This window comes from Coregonus lavaretus (assembly GCF_964263955.1).
Source record: "Coregonus lavaretus genome assembly, chromosome: 2".
Lineage (NCBI taxonomy): Eukaryota > Metazoa > Chordata > Actinopteri > Salmoniformes > Salmonidae > Coregonus > Coregonus lavaretus.
Window position 1 is genome coordinate 8,886,296 of NC_139989.1, and position 17,506 is coordinate 8,903,801.

General features: G+C 42.0%; 1 protein-coding gene across 1 annotated transcript; it reads right to left on the bottom strand.

Moving 5' to 3' along the window:
- Positions 1-330: 330 nt before the first annotated feature.
- sycp2l (synaptonemal complex protein 2-like) lies at positions 331-16,989 on the bottom strand (the record flags this gene model as incomplete). The annotated part of the gene is made up of 31 exons (XM_084140750.1): positions 331-432; positions 742-817; positions 950-1,008; positions 1,463-1,562; positions 1,815-1,909; positions 2,215-2,324; positions 3,200-3,334; positions 3,674-3,728; positions 4,267-4,343; positions 4,804-4,909; positions 5,284-5,568; positions 5,921-5,969; positions 6,251-6,303; positions 10,211-10,271; positions 10,373-10,416; positions 10,600-10,633; positions 10,734-10,770; positions 12,970-13,030; positions 13,126-13,274; positions 13,403-13,463; positions 13,618-13,710; positions 13,934-13,979; positions 14,140-14,192; positions 14,345-14,487; positions 14,589-14,623; positions 15,085-15,173; positions 15,453-15,538; positions 15,645-15,666; positions 16,301-16,401; positions 16,521-16,641; positions 16,843-16,989. The coding sequence occupies 31 exons, from the start codon at positions 16,987-16,989 to the stop codon at positions 331-333; spliced, it is 2,685 nt and encodes an 894-aa protein (XP_083996876.1).
- Between the last annotated feature and the right edge of the window lie 517 nt (positions 16,990-17,506).

Here is a 17,506-nt window from a genome sequence, read left to right on the forward strand (position 1 = left end):
TGGTGTTGGTTTCATCAGGAACTGGAGTGTCTTGGCTTCTATTTCCTTTGTCACCAGCTCTCTACATTGGAGGTTCCTGGGGAGAGGAAGAGAGAATAAGTCATATTTTTTGAAGTCTTAAAGAGATAAGTCACTTTATTGAAGTTGTACTTGCCTATGATATTGTTGAAGTTCCATCAAAACAATTTAAGATAATTGGCTGGTTATTTAGCCACATCCAGAATCTCCCAACTTCAAAAAAGTGAACTATCATTTCACGCCACCGTAATCCCATGTTGAATATTGTTACAGACCTAGAAATCCAAACAGCCATAGCTACACAGACTGTGCTCAGGCTGGGAATATTGTCTTTGATACTCTAGGAGTCAGGTGGGTTATGAAGTGCTGCTGCTGGCTCAGTTCTGCTTGGTTCAGTGTGGTCCGTAGTTCATCCTGGGGAGCCCAAGTACATCCGAGGTCCACTAACACAGTAACTCTGTGACCATGATTCACACCACAACCAATAACACTGCTACAGAGATGACTAGTTCTCCTGCTTCACCCTGGCTAGATTTGCAGTGTACAAAGTGTTTTTACTCTCGTTTTGAGTGATCCGTGTCTGCGATTATAGGTTATAATACAATATCTCATTTGCCATTTGAAAAGACGACAAGAATGATGTCCAAGGACAGGATGGACAGCCTACTCCACGGGGACATGCCATGTGATGTATGTTATAGACTGTGTGGGTCAGAAGGGTACCGGTGGTGCTGCAGCCTCCTCCCTCTGTGACATGCTGCTCCTCCACCCCTCTCTGGGCTCTCCTAGTGACTCTAACCTGGAAGGCGATGGGAGAGCATGACTTTTCAGCTGACATGGCTATTATTTTCATTATTAGATACATGTGATGTGACATGTACCATCTCCCTGCATTAAGGTTAGGTCAGTTGGCCGTTTTGTGCTTACTTACCTCTGCTGCTGTCGGTCACAGAACGACCGCACGGACTGAGACTCGCTCTGCCAAAAGTTCTGAAAAATGAAAGGAGTTAACAAAACAATGTTAACCCTTTGAATCCTTTTGAACCAAACCCTAACTCTTAGGAGTGGGCCAGAAAGCATTATGGTGTAGTGGAAGCAAGAGTGAACCCTAGTGGGAGGAAGGCAGTACTGTCAACTGGTTCTTGTGCAGTTTGCCTGCCCTACTTTCCAAGTAATCTCTGTAGCAGTACATACATCAGCCACAAACTCTCTCATTATGAACATAAGGCAGCCTGGGTCGTGTTCATTAGGCACCGGATGGCAGAAAACAGGAGTTCAACCACCCATCCATAAGAAATGTAATTTTTGTTATCTGTTACAAAATCTTTTCCGTTGCTTGCCCTAACAAACACACGGCCCAGGTTTAAGTAAGGGTAACATCAAATGAAGTAATGCGTTTCAATGAGGACGGTGTGCTAGTCAGAGAGACAGAAGAAAGACAGACCACAGTTTCCCTCTCGATCTCTTTGAGCGAGATGCAGTCGTTCTCCAGGCGGCCCAACTCCTGGACTACTGTGGCCTGGAAGCGCTCCAGGTGGACCAGCCTGCACAAACAGGAAGAAAGTCACTGTAAACCACATCCTCGACCAATCACAGGACCAGAGAGAATCTCAGCGGAATCTTCCAACAATCATAGGACACAAGAATAGGTGGCATGTCCAATCACTATGTATAAACATCACCCATGGATGAGACGAGCTCCCAAGTGTAAAGCGATTTGAGATTAATCTAAATGAATCCATCAATTATTAATTAATCCATTATTATTTAAGACTGGTCCAGGTGATGGTCTTTACCTGTTGTCATGGACAGCACCCAGGAGAGAGGTGACGTTTTTCTGACAGTCCGTCAGAGACTGCAGGGAGCGGGCTTCAATCTTCTTGTATCTGGACTGTAGGAACAATAGGAAAGGGGGATTAGTCAACTGAAACATGAATGGTAGCAACCTTTATCAAATAGCTCCATAGTCAAATGTTTTCTAGTGTCTAGTTTTAAAGGTCTTGATGGGTAAGCGATTGGAGGAATCGTGTGTTAGTGCCGGGCTGATCTCTGGTGACAGTAGCTGGCCAGCGCACGCAATATTTTTTCTTCTGGGTTCGAGATTAGAATGGGGCAAGCTGTAGCTCTCCAGGACCAGGGTAACAGTAGTGACCATGATTGTATGTTGTGTTGCATGAGTCCGTGTGATGTGATCACCGAGAAGTGCGCTCTCAGCTGGCTCTTGAAGGTCTGGAAGGCAGCGATGACTCCAGAGCCCATCTCCATCTCAGACTCCACCTCCTCATTCAGCACTCTGCTCATGGATTCTGGAGAGCAGGAAACAGATGGGGTTGGAACAAAAGCCTGCACATCCAGTAGCATACAGTGCCTTTAGAAAGTATTCATACCCCTTGACATATTCCACATATTGTTGTTACAGCCTGAATTTAAACTGGATAAAAATAAATGTCACCCATCTACACACAATACCCCATAATGAGAAAGTGAAAACCTGTTTTTAGAAATGTTAGCTAATTTTTTTACAATGAAATACAGAAGTCTAATTTACATAAATATTCTACGGACAATTCTGTCGACCTCATAGCTTGGTTTTTGCTCTGACATGCACTATTACATTTGTCATTTTAGTCATTTAGTAGACGCTCTTATCCAGAGCGACTTACAGTTAGTGAGTGCATGCATTTTTCATACTGGCCCCCCGTGGGAATCGAACCCACAACCCTGGTGTTGCAAGCGCCATGCTCTACCAATTGAGCTACACGGGGCCCTTATATACACTATCAACTGTGGGACCTTATATAGACAGGTGTGTGCCTTTCCAAATCAAGTCAAATCAGTTGAATTTACCACAGGTGGGCTCCAATCAAGTTGTAGAATCATCAAGGATGATCAATGGAAACAGGATGCACCTGAGCTCAATTTCGAGTCTCATAGCAAAGGGTCTGAATACTAATGTAAATAAGGTATCTGTTTTATGTAGTTTTATAAATTTGCAAAAAAATCTAAAAACCTGTTTTCACTATGCCATTATGGGGTATGGTGTGTAGATTGCTGAGGATTATTATTTTTTAAATCAATTGTTGAATAAGGCTGTAACGTAACAAAATGTGGAAAAAGTCAAGGGGTCTGAATACTTTCCAAATGCACTGTATGCATGTGTGTACGATTTACGATGTATTACCAGCAGCCTCCTCTAGAGGGTCTGAGGGGAAGAGGGCCCTAGGTCTTAGCCTTGGATCCGAGGGATCCCTTTCTAGCTTCCTCTCTGGCAGCACACTCTTCTCCTCCGCTGCACCTCCCGAGTCAGCACGCTCTGCTGAGTAATAAGACCACAACATGGCCATTGACCACGGTCAGCACCAGTCCACACCTTTATGCTAATTTCTCCTTCACTGAGGGCCATGTTTTATCAAGTGTTCTATCGTATTCATTAGGTTGCATAATAGTAAAACATTTTGCAATTGAAAACGAACGCAAGCTCTTCTTATAGGACAAGTTCAGGTAGTCCCTCCCCGTTTGTCCTTTTAATTCAGTTTGATGCCTAATGAATACGACCAAGGTAAGTATTTGAAAACAAATGCTCTTTTAGACATATAAAGACCAGATTGGTCAACAGTACATGTCAATTCATTGCAGAGGGACTTCAGAGACATACCTGAGGCCCAAGGCCTCTTCCTAGGAGTTGCAGCCTCCTGATTGGGAACATGGTCCTGAAATAATGATTTCACATTATGACCAGTGCTTGACTTGGACTAAAATAGGTGCCGGTACTGTTTATATTTAGGTGCAGGAGCTCCACAACACTTTTGAGCTAATATTCTACTATAGGAACAGGAGCTCAAGCAGTAGAAAATGGAGGTGCCGGTACTCAGCTCCGGTGAGCTCCTGCCCAAGTCAAGCACTGATTATGACAGATTACATTTATATTATAATAACATATACATGTTATAACATGTATTACATATGTTAGAACCAACAGTACAGTAAACACCCAACAAAACAATAGAATAACTAGCACCAGGGTACAAATGTAGGGTTTCTGTTAGTAAATCTTCCAAGAGAAGATTTCGGAATAGGAGAGGGATTCTCCTATTGGAGAGGTGAAACATATTTTGTGTTATTGGGATGTACCATGATAGCCTGGTGCCAGATCTGTTTGTGCTGTATAGCCAATGCTTACGGTCGTAGTCTATGGCGATGGCTAAACAGCACAAACAGATCTGGCACCAGGCTAGTACTACGGGGTACCTGAAGTGTAGATTCATCTTGTTCCTCCCGGTGAAACACAGATTTGTCCCAATCCTCACCAGTCACATCAGGGAAGCCTGCAAGAAATGCAATGTTGTTAGCTAATGTGACACCTGTATGGGACTTTTATTTTGACACGCAGTGGTCTAAGGCACTGCATCTCAGTGCTTGAGGCGTCACTACAGACCCCCTGGTTCGATTCCAGGCTGTATCACAACCGGCCGTGATTGGGAGTCCCATAGGGCGGTGCACAATTGGCCAAGCGTCGTCCGGGTTTGGCGTCATTGTAAATAAGAATTTGTTCTTAACTGACTTGCCTAGTTAAATAAAGGTAAAATAAAAAATACCTGTATTGAAGGGAAAGTCCCATACAGGTTTCACATCAGCTACAGGTCTCAAACTATAGCACCATGATCCATGAGTTCAAAATTCAACCATAGTTAACATTGCCTCTATGAGCCCAGGCAAAAATAGTGCACTATATTGAATAGGGTGCCATTTCAGATGCAGCCTTGTTCTGATGAATGTATAGCTTGCCTGAATCTCGTGAAATCAGGTTGGACGGAGGAGAAAACTCCAGAGTTTCTTTCTCTTTGAGCTGGTCGAATAGCTGCTCTGCAGTGCTTTTACTTGGTGTACGGTGCTGTTCAAAACAGAAAGGGGATGTGGTGGACATCAACTGTCAAACAGCAATAACATTTCATATCACAGTCCCGAGGTAAAGAGGCACACCAAAAACTGGACCTATGCTATTAAAGCTACATCCTAGGATTCATTTTTCACTTTATATTCTTCAAGAATAAATGACCACAGAAGAGATTCCTAGATCCCATACAGTACCTTTAAAACACTATGGCATAACCAATAATTTCATCCAATTTGATAACTGCCCAAAATGTTACTGACAGTCAGTTTGTTTTAAGGGGTGGTACTGTCTGGTAGCCTAGGTGAAATAGGGCTATGGCTGCCACCAGCTATAAAATTACTAACCTAGAATAAAGGAGAGACGCGTGTTACCTTGACGGGGGAGGCCTCTTCCGTGCTGCTGGGAGAGGACAGGGGGAGAACTGTAGAGAGAGTGAGGGGGATACTGGCTACAGCAGGGTGTCTACTAGACCAACGCAGCTCAGAGCACTCAGACACAATGAGTGGGTGTGAGGGGAAGCGGGACGTGGCATGCTCACTCTTCAGTTTGCTCTTGGTTTTGGGCTTCTTCCTGGTGTAGTCGTGTTTGGCCCGTTGGGACAGGGTCACACTGCTGCCAGCCTCGGGAGGGGGAGGAGGAGAGGCCTTTGATTTGGACTGTAGAGGATATCAATAAAGTTCAATACCTTTATTCATTCATACGAATATGAGATTTCAAAACAACGCCACTGGCTACAGCAGTGTTTCCCAACTCCGGTCCCCCATACCCTCAATAGTACATATTTTTGTTGTGGCCCCGGACAAGCACACCTGATTCTACTAGTCAACTAATCGTCAAGCCCTTGACAAGTTGAATCAGGTGTTTTTGTTTACAACAAAATGTGTGCTGTTGGGGGTCCTGGAGGACTGAAGTAGTTACGATACCACAAATGACAAATGGTTAGCAGCGAATCCCATTGAGTGCAATACCCTAATACTTTGATCAAATCGTGAAAATTGTTTTGCAAACCTTTTGCTTGTGTTTCTCCTTGTTGGTTGGGGTGGAGTGTGTTGATGACCTGAAGAGGACACGAAGACATGGAGATAGAAATCAATTAACTATAATTGCACTAGTCCTCTGCAACTAGTAGTGTCCATTCGATTACCAAGGGGTTTTCTTTGGTCTTGCTATTTGTGAGACAACATCAACTATAGATACAGTTTAACAGTTTCAACAGACATGATTACAGACAACCGACTAATATAACTGAGTGAACATTGAACTGGTTTGTGAGTTAACAGGAACAGAGAGGTGTCCTGTAGAGGTCTTTCGGACAAGTGTTTGGGACTGTGGCTTTACCCGCCAGAGGAGAGACACTGACTGCTGAAGAGCCTTGTTTTCGCCCTGGCCACCTGCAAAACAGACAGACAGCATAGAGACACTGATGTTTAAATGTAGAGGGAAATATGGCCAAACAGATACCCTTGAGAGGAAAGTGGTTTAGTACTTTACCCTCTAAACATACACAATAGACAGTCTATAGACATTTCTCCATCTACAAACTGACCTGGTACCTCTTCAAAGCAGTCAAGAATGTAATACTCTCTTGCTTCCTGACATGTGACAAGTCTGTATACGTGGCACCAATAGTCTCAGTTACTTCAACAGTGACCTGAGGCAGTCAGACGTTAACACATGCAGCGATGGTAATGCCAAGGCCCAAGACATCACAGACGTTTTCAGTGACATGATCTGACTGCACAAGCAGTGTTCCTGTGGTCTCCAGAAGGTGGCAGGTTTTCATCATGATCTTGGACATACACTCCCCTCCGTATTTATTTTGACAGTGAAGCTAAATGTAAAACATTTGAGATCAAAATGTTCATACGATACGACAGTACAGAATGTCACCTATTTGAGGGTATTTTCATAGATATCCATTTAACCGTTTAGAAATTAAAGCACTTTATGCATCTAGTCCCCACATTCTACGTTTTTTCATAAGCATTTGGACAAATTCACTTATTGTATTAAAGTAGGCCCAAAAAATATTTGGTCCCATATTTCTAGCACGCAAAGACTACATCAAGCTTGTGCCTCTACAAATTTGTTTGATGCATTTGCAGTTTGCTTGGGTTGTGTTTCTGATTATGTTTTGCCCAATAGGAACTGAATGGTGAATAATGTAGTGTCATTTTGGAGTCACTTATTGTAAATAAGAATGGAAGACGTTTCTGAACACGTCAATATTCATTTGGATGCTACCTACCATGATTATGGATAATCATGAATGATTCTTGAATAATGAAGAGTGAGAAAGTTAGCGGAACAAAGATCATACCCCTCCAAAAACCGCTACCCTCCCCTGTTACTGGTAATGGTGAGAGGTTAGCATTTTAGAATAAGCCTGTAACAAAATGTGGAAAAGGTCAAGGGGTCTGAATACACATATACATACATACATACCTACGTCAAAAGTTGACACCTACTCATTTAAGGGTTTTTCTTTATTTTTGCTCATTTCTAAATTAATTATTGAAGACATCAAAACTATGAAATAACACATGGAATCATGAAGTAACCAAAAAAGTGTTAAATCAAAATACATTTTATATTTGAGATTCTTCAAAATAGCCACCCTTTGCCTTGACAGCATTGCACACTCTTGGCATTCCCTCAACCAGCTTAACCTGGAATGCTTTTCCAACAGTCTTGAAGAAGTTCCCACATATGCTGAGCACTTGTTGGCTGCTTTTCCTTCACTCTGCGGTCCGACTCATCCCCAACCACCTCAATTGGGTTGAGGTCGGGGGATTGTGGAGGCCAGGTCATCTGATGCAGCACTCCATCACTCTCCTTTGTAAAATAGCCCTTACACAGCCTGGAGGTGTGTTGGGTCATTGACCTGTTGAAAAACAAATGATAGTCCCACTAAGCCCAAACCAGATGGGATGGCATATCACCGCAGAATGCTGTGGTAGCCATGCTGGTTAAGTGTGCCTTGAATTCTAAATAAATCACAGACAGTGTCACCAGCAAAGCAATCCCACACCATAACACCTCCATGATTTACGGTGGGAAATACATATGCGGAGATCGTCCGTTCACCCACACCGCATCTCACAAAGACATGGCGGTTGGAACCAAAAATCTCCTATTTGTTTCTTGGCCCAAGCAAGTCTCTTCTTCTGATTGGTGTCCTTTAGTAGTGGTTGCTTTGCAGCAATTCAACCATGAAGGCCTGATTCACACAGTCCCCTCTGAACAGTTGATGTTGAGATGTGTCTGTTACTTAAACTCTGTGAAGCATTTATTTGGGCTGCAATTTCTGAGGCTAGTAACTCTAATGAACTTATCCTCTGCAGCAGAGGTAACTCTGGGTCTTCCTGTGAAGGTCCTCATGAGAGCCAGTTTCATCATAGCGGTTGATGGTTTATGCGACTGCACTTGAAGAAACTTTAAAAGTTATTGAAATGTTCCGTATTGAATGCCCTTCATGTCTTAAAGTAATGATGGACTGTCGTTTCTCTTTGCTTATTTGAGCTGTTCTTGCCATAATATGGACTTGGTCTTTTACCAAATAGGCTCTCTTCTGTATAACACCCCCACCTTGTCACAACACAACTGATTGGCTCAAACGCATTAAGATGGAAATAAATTCCACAAATTAACTTTTAAGAAGGCACACCTGTTAATTGAAATGCATTCCAGGTGACTACCTCATGAAGCTTGTTGAGAGAATGCCAAGCGTGTGCAAAGTTGTCATCAAGACAATGGGTGGCTATATGAAAAATCTCAAATATATTTTGATTTAACACTTTTTTGGTTACTACATGATTCCATATGTGTTCTTTCATAGTTGAGATGTCTTCACTATTCTTCTTCAATGTAAAAGAATAGTAAAAATAAAGAAAAAACATTTATTGAGTAGGTGTGTCCAAACTTTTGACTGGTAGTGTACATACATTTACACACACAGCACATTCAGAAAGTATTCAGACATTTTTGTTCAGTTACAGCCTTATTCTAAAATGGTTCTGGCTGGGCCACTCAAGGACATTCAGAGACTTGTCCCGAAGCAGGTTTTCATCAAGGATCTCTGTACTTTGCTCCGTTCATCTTTCCCTCGATCCTGACTAATCTCCCAGTCCCTGCCACTGAAAAACATCCCCACAGCATGATGCTGCCACCACCATGCTTAACCGTAGGGATGGTGCCAGGTTTCCTCCAGACGTGACGCTTGGCATTCAGGCCAAAGAGTTCAATCTTGGTTTCATCAGACCAGATAATCTGGTTTCTCATGGTCTGAGTCCTTTAGGTGGCTTTTGGCAAGCTCCAAGCAGGCTGTCCATGTGCCTTTTACTGAGGAGTGGCTTCTGTCTGGCCACTCTACCATAATGGCCTGATTGGTGGAGTGCTGCAGAGATGGATGTCCTTCTGGAAGGTTCTCCACTCTCGACAGAAGAACCCTGGAGCTCTGTCAGAGTCACCTCCCTGACCAAGGCCATTCTCCCCTGATTGCTTAGTTTGGCCGGGCGGCCAGCTCTAGGAAGAGTCTTGGTAGTTCCAAACTTCTTCCATTTAAGAATGATGGAGGCCACTGTGTTCTTGGGGAACTTCAATGCTGCAGACATTTTTTGGTACCCTTCCCCAGATCTGTGCCGACACAATCCTGTCTCGGAGCTCTTCGGACAATACCTTCGACCTCATGGCTTGGTTTTTGCTCTGACATGCACTGTCAACTGTGGGACCTTATATAGATAGGTGTGTGCCTTTCCAAAGCATGTCCAATCAATTGAATTTACCACAGGTGGACTCCTGTCATTATGGGGTATTGTGTGTGTAGATGGATAAAAATACATTTTAGAATAAGGCTTTAATGTAATAAAATTTGGAAAAAGTCAAGGGGTCTGAATACTTTCTGAAGGCACTGTATATATACATAAACTTTTTCAAATGGAGGGACTACATACATAGCTGTTTTACTATTTAGTAATGAAAGCACTATGAAAATTCCTTCAAATAAAAAAGGTGACATTCTGTACTGTCACCTCATGAAACATGGTCAAATCCAAAACGCTGAGTATAGAGCCAAATGTACAAATTTTAGCTTCACTGTCCCAAATAAATACAGAGGGGAGTATGTACCCAGACAACCAAGCATTTTGAATGTATATTTTTAAAGGCATCTACAGTCATTAGATCCACTGACTTGATGATTAATACTCATTGTCTCATTGAAAGCATTGCTCAAATAGCATCACAGCAGACATTGGGGGAAGGCCTGTGACATAAGATGACAAGAATCAAATAGCCAACCTCAGTGTCAGAGCTGCCACACAGTTTGAAAATGTCCTCCGGTGAGGTTTCACTTCTTTCCCTATGATATGAGAAAAACAATGACTTCACAGGATTTGATGGAAATACTGGAAAGAGTATAGTATTGGTGAACCATTGAAACATTTTGTTGTGATCACTCACCGAGTCTGAGATGTTGTCAGACTGGTCTGGTTTACAGCAGGGATCTATACGACACAACAATCATTAGTACTCTCATACTATATGTGCAACATTCAACTCTTTATTACCACATGCAATATAATGATATAGCTTGAAAGAGTTGGATACAGTTCATACAGTATGGGACTAGGTTAAAGGAGCCCCACTGAGTAGGGTTAAGTTACCCCTTCATGTGGGTTAATGCTTACCTCTGTGCTGCCTGTTGTTGCCAGAGTAGGGGACCTTGGCGGAAACAATCAGTTGCTCATCTTAAAAACCCCAATGTAGTCCAATTTATCATAAATAACCATATAGACTGCCACATAAAGCATAGGGTACTTACAGTGATGAGGTCTCCATTGCAGCTAGCACGTCGAGATCTACAGTGGAGAAATACATTCCATGAATTCATACATTATTTTACAGCAGCCTGGCCTCAGACTAGATGTAACATAGTAAAGTAGGGTGGTTGGTTAGGGTGGATGGGTGGGTGGGCATATAACGCGAAGTCTAGCAAACCAAATATTGTGTGTTCTAATCTCATCAGGGACAACTTTAGCAACTTTAGCATGTTAGCTAACTCTTCCCCTAACCTTAACCCCTGCCTAGCTAATGTTAGCCACCTAGCTAACTTTAGCCAAAACAAATTGGCATTCGTAACATATTATATACGAAATGGATGATGAACATCCACAAATTAATACATACCATACAAAACATTTACCAAATTGGAGTGGCCCTGATTTACATTTACGTCTACCCCCAGAGTACAGGTTATTTAAAGGAATACTTCGAGATTTTGGCAATGAGGCCCTTCATCTACAGTCGTGGTCAAAAGTTGAGAATGACACAAGTATTGTTCTTCGCAAAGTTTGCTGCTTCAGTGTTTTTAGATATTTTTGTCAGATGTTACTACGGTATACTGAAGTATAATTACAAGCATTCCATAAGTGTCAAAAGCTTTTATTCACAATTACATTAAGTTTATGCAAAGAGTCAATATTTGCAGTGTTGACCCTTCTTTTTCAAGACCTCTGCAATCCGCCCTGGCATGCTGTCAATTAACTTCTGGGCCTCATCCTGACTGATGGCAGCCCATTCTTGCATAATCAATGCTTGGAGTTTGTCAGAATTTGTGGGGTTTTATTTGTCCACCCGCCTCTTGAGGAGTGACCACAAGTCCTCAATGGGATTAAGGTCTGGGGAGTTTCCTGGCCATGGACCCAAAATGTCTATGTTTTGTTCCCCGAGCCACTTAGTTATCACTTTTGCCTTATGGCAAGGTGCTCCATCATGCTGGAAAAGGCATTGTTCGTCACCAAACTGTTCTTGGATGGTTGGGAGAAGTTGCTCTCTGAGGATGTGTTGGTACCATTCTTTATTCATGGCTGTGTTCTTAGGCAAAATTGTGAGTGAGCCCACTCCCTTGGCTGAGAAGCAACCCCACACATGAACGGTCTCAGGATGCTTTACTGTTGGCATGACACAGGACTGATGGTAGTGCTCACCTTTTCTTCTCCGGACAAGCTTTTTTCCGGATGCCCCAAACAATCGGAAAGGGGATTCATCAGAGAAAATGACTTTACCCCAGTCCTCAGCAGTCCAATCCCTGTACCTCATGCAGAATATCAGTCTGTCTCTGATGTTTTTCCTGGAGAGAAGTGGCTTCCTCGCTGCCCTTCTTGACACCAGGCCATCCTCCAAAAGTATTCGCCTCACTGTGCGTGCAGATGCACTCACGCCTGCCTGCTGCCATTCCTGAGCAAGCGCTGCACTGGTGGTGCCCCGATCCCGCAGCTGAATAAACTTTAGGAGACGGTCCTGGCGCTTGCTGGACTTTCTTGGGCACCCTGAAGCCTTCTTCACAACAATTTAACCACTCTCCTTGAAGTTATTGATGATCCGATAAATGGTTGATTTAGGTGCACTCTTACTAGCAGCAATATCCTTGCCTGTGAAGCCCTTTTTGTACAAAGCAATGATGACGGCACGTGTTTCCTTGCAGGTAACCATGGTTAACAGAGGAAGAACAATGATTTCAAGCACCACCCTCCTTTTAAAGCTTCCAGTCTGTTATTCTAACTCAATCAGCATGACAGAGTGATCTCCAGCCTTGTCCTCGTCAACACTAACATGATGTCAGCTGGTCCTTTTGTGGCAGGGCTGAAATGCAGTGGAAATGTTTTTTTGGGATTAAGTTCATTTTCATGGCAAAGAGGGACTTTGCAATTAATCTGATCACTCTTCATAACATTCTGGAGAATATGCAAATTGCCATCATAAAAACTGAGACAACAGACTTCGTGAAAATTAATATGTGTCATTCAAAACTTTTGACCACGACTGTACTTCCTCAGATGAACTCATGGACACCATTTTTATGTCTCTGTGTCCAGTATGAAGGAAGTTCAAGGTAGTTTCTCGAGCCAAAGCTAACTACTGACTGGAAGTGTATGGGTATATGTTAACAGATACTGCCAAAATCCAGAAGCGTCCCTTTAAAGTGGAAATTAATATAGTTAACCTATGTGCTGTATCAGACCAGATCACAGTCTATGTGATTAAAGAACTGAACATATCTGAATGGAAGGGTTCCATGACGTGTTGTATCGATGGCTGGTCAGCTGAAGGTACACTTTGCTGGGGGAAAAGGAAGAATAGGGCGTAGCCTACTTTCATAAGTTAACAATGGGCTTCTCATGTCCTCATAATTCAACTGTCACGTTAGGGGTTACCAGTAGTCGTTTGCTTTCAAAGACTCTCTGGGCAGCGTCCAGGATGTCATGCTTGGAATCGAAGATGATCTGGACAATCTTTCCCTTGGTCATGCGATGGGTGATGGGGTTGGACAGGTGAACAGTCAGAATGGTCTGATCATCACAGTCTGGAGGGAGAATCACAGTAAACATAAATTAATGTAGCTAGTTACTTCTCAAATAAAGTAAAAGTGCCATATCCTCATTTAAGCATCAAACTGAAGGGGTAATGATGCAAGAGGCATTCTCCACTCACCACACACACTGAACCTAAAGACGTCCGCTCTTATCAAGTGAATTGATTCCCACAGTGAACCCTGTAGCACCAGAGGACATGGCAAAGGGGGAAAACACAAACTTAAAAGCCTCATTTAGGACATTGTTAATCAAGGAGTGACCCATTAAAGTAAACACTACTGACATTAATTTAGCGCTGACATACACTGGTGTGTGTGGTCTGGTCAGTCTCACCTCAGGGTCGTTGACAAAGAGGCTGATGCAGGACGTTCCCAGGTTGAAGTCAACCCAGAAATGTTCTAGTTTCTCGTCCTCTGGCATGAACAGCTGAAGACAAAGACAGTAATTTGTAAGTGTTACACACATCATTGGCTGAGGGGAATATAAGACCCAATTAGAGGTACCCATGCATGACATGAGACAGTTAGCTTCAAATAGGACACATTTATGAGTCATAACTGCCACACATTTATCTTTATATTATCTGTAGTGTCATCCATGTCCCCTTATGACTTTGGAGCAGTTATCCAGGGACTATTGCTGTGCTTACCTCAGTGGTGTTCAGAAACACACTGATGCAGGGGAAGCTGAAAACCCTATGAGAGACAGGCCATTATCTTACCATGTGAAACTGTTGTGTTTGATGCGATTTATTCTTTACACAAAGATTCTCTATTTAAATAATTTGAAATGTGATTTTCATTTGAGAATCATGAGGTGGGTGTTTGAAATGTAGAGAAAATAGTGTGGACTTGCCTTCTTTCATCTCCAAAATAGATGTTCACATCATTGAGAAAAGTTCTGCAGTCCTATTTTGCAACAGAGAAAAAATTAAGGCTAGCCTTTGACAGTTAAGACATGCATGCATGTTTTACCCCAAATAACATGAATTTTTGAATACCACTATCAACAGTTACTTTATTTATGGGTAAGTGAAGAACGCAGACTTAGAGAAACGTACTATCTCAAATTCTCTATCGTTTATTGCGTTGAAGCCCTCTGCAAAAGCTGGGTTGGCAAACCACTTGTTTGCCAGCTCTTTCCTGGACCTCTTTACGGTCATTCGACAGAGTGCTTCTGATAGGGCCACCTGCATCTCATAGTCTGAACAAAACCACCACCCAAGTCACATTCACAGACAACTATGCATTTTCCATACAGTGAATTGCATGCCATAAAAAACAACTGAAAACAGTGTCACTCACCACCCACGTTGAGAATGACTTTTGCAAATTGCTCACTGGAGGAAAAAAAACGTCAAACTGCGTTACAATTCTGAGGATGTGCGAGTGATGTCATGACTATTGGTAAATGCTGACGTGAACACTAAATGAAAGGAGGGAGATTAAACCTGTGATCTGCATCGACACAAGGTTGGAGAATACAGATCCTTAGTCAATGTGGTAATTGGGTCATAATTAACTGGGTCATGTTAGTTGGTGCATGCAATGGGAAACATTTAAGCGTTTTGCAACGGTAAACGAAATTGAGCATTTCTTATGGGAGAAGTCCATGTAGTCACTCCCTGTTCTTCTGCTTGGTGCCTAACGAACACAATCCTGCTAAAGAAAATACAAATGCGGTGTAGACTACATCTATCCACTAGGGGGCAATGCATTCTCAGACACCATATTCAATGTTGGAAAGGCCTCCTCTCCATGTTCTCGTATTTACAGGAATCTGTCATGACTGAAAACGTACAGGAGTAGACAATGTTCTTTGGACAGGCTTAGTTTCCTCCTCTCTTCTTTTGTGGTATTGTCGAGGATCGAGTTAATCGTTCTTATAGCCTGAATGGATAAAAATAAAATAGTGAAGTATTCGTTTTATAATTTTGGAGACAAGAACAATGTAACATCCAATAGAATTGCATGCAGGGTGTTAATGTTTAGAAAAATATATTCCATTCTTTATTAAGGATCATCAAATGTACCACATTGATGAACACACTATAAAAAAAAGTTTTTCCTGCTTTCCTATTAGACAGTCTCCCTTTTTAGTGAACAAAATGGCTTTCTTCCTAACCTTCTGAGCCAACAACATCTCTCTCAATGACTGTACAGCCTTACCTCTAATCTCAGACCAAACGTGACGTCTGGGTCGGTCCCAACCACTCCAACATGCAGCAGGAAGACGCTGGTGAGCTGACCTCTGTCTTCCCCCCCCCCCAAAAAAAATAAACAGCATTACTGTAGCTACCAGCATAAAACAAAACAATTGATGGAAATTGTGGAATGATCAAAATTATGGAAATAGTTCACCTTCCACAGAAGGCGGCAAACGCTGAAAAATGAGGTGAAAAAACATTAGTATTTAGTTGGCTGATGTAGTGGATAACATTGGAAATGTATTCTGAATTCCAAATCGACCCTAGACCAGAGCTCTCCACCACTGTTCTTGGAGAGAAGTCTCCTGTAGGTTTTCCACTCCAACTCCAGTTGTAACTAACCTAATTCAGGTTATCAATCAGCTAATTATTAGAATCAGGTGCGCTAGATTAGGATTGGAGCGAAAACCTACAGGACGGTAGCTCTCCAGGAACAGGGTTAGAGAGCCCTGCCCTAGACACTTCTGTAGATCTGAAATGATTTGATACAGATACGGTTCCTGTAACTTTTCGAAAATTCCCAGGTTTTCCAGAATTCCCGGTTGGAGGATGCCCGGATTTCCAGTTTATTCCAGGAATCTTCAAACCAGGATTTCTGGAAAACCAGGGAATTTTGAGAAAGTTTGGAATTTTGCAAACCTAGATAGGAAAGCAACATGGCAAACAACCCACCCAGCCTATCATAAGGCAAGGTGAATTAATTAACATATTGGTAAGATCTACATGGTAAGGTTTTACAGGATGTTCTACAGGAGTGCCTAGGGGGTAGGGCCAGGGGTTGATTTAGAATTTGGCCAACTCACACCTTACCAGGAAAAAATCAAAGAAGGCCTCAATAAGGCTGAGCAGGTCCTTCACGCCTTTGTATTCCTCCATTTTCAGAAAGTCTACAGCTCTTTCAAACCACGTCAACATGTGGAAATGAACAAACACACAGTCAAATAGACACATCAGAACCCGATAGATGACATTTATGAATGTTAAATAAATCTTTGGAGATTTTAAAAATATTTTTTGCTTGGTTAGATACTTATCTTGTAAATGAGACCTTGCCTGGCCAGGCAGTTAAAGCAGTCTTCATCACTCTGGCATACATCTTCAATGCCTCTCAAAAGCAAAGTGACACTTTTGAACACACTTCTGTCAAGTTCCTGCAATCCACAGAGGAGAAATGGGGAGAGAAAATGTTTACAATTCTAACAAAACTGTTCAGCACGTTTATTGTGGAACAAATGTGCTTTGGTAAGGTTTTACTGATAATTTGTTATAAATAAATAGGCTACTTCAAGCAGGAATTTCATACCCACAAAAATGTAATTTGACGAATATGTGGATGTGAGAAAATAGCCTACCTTGTTAGCGACTTTGTTCAATCTGTTAACCAACGACTTGGAGGCTTTCTCCCTCAGAAGTGCTACTGTGATGGCTCCAACATTATTGCTGATGAAAGCATCCTCCAAAATTATTTCGAACTGATAGAAAATGTGAAAAAGACGCATGGTTTTGATATATGTAATGGATAGGCCTATACTGTAGTTAACTTTACACCGCTGATCTCTTCAATGGGGTCCTATTCACTAAGGTGTTTAATTAAACCCATAGGCTAATCTAAATACATTTTGATATTTTACGATAATATTACCAGTTTTTCGGCAGCTAGGCTATAATTATTGAAGATACGATTACATTTCATTGTTAAAAAATAAACAAACTTACGCTCATAATTAGCGGTGTGCGAGTGTAGCTATAGGGACAATTTTGCCACAGGTGAATCTAATTAGTGAACTAACGCTAGAAAAGACGCTCATGAAGGACCATAATCTGTCCAAATATATACACACTGTAGTAATCTCATTCCTTTTCGTTACGGGTTAATTCAAACTAAACTAAGTGAAAGTTTTCTTGATAACAGCAATTTGAATTCATTATTGTGTTTGAAGACTTTTTTTGGTGGAAAAACATTCGTTTTTTTTGTGAGGAGCCATTCGATCTTATTTACATAAGGAGGATACACAA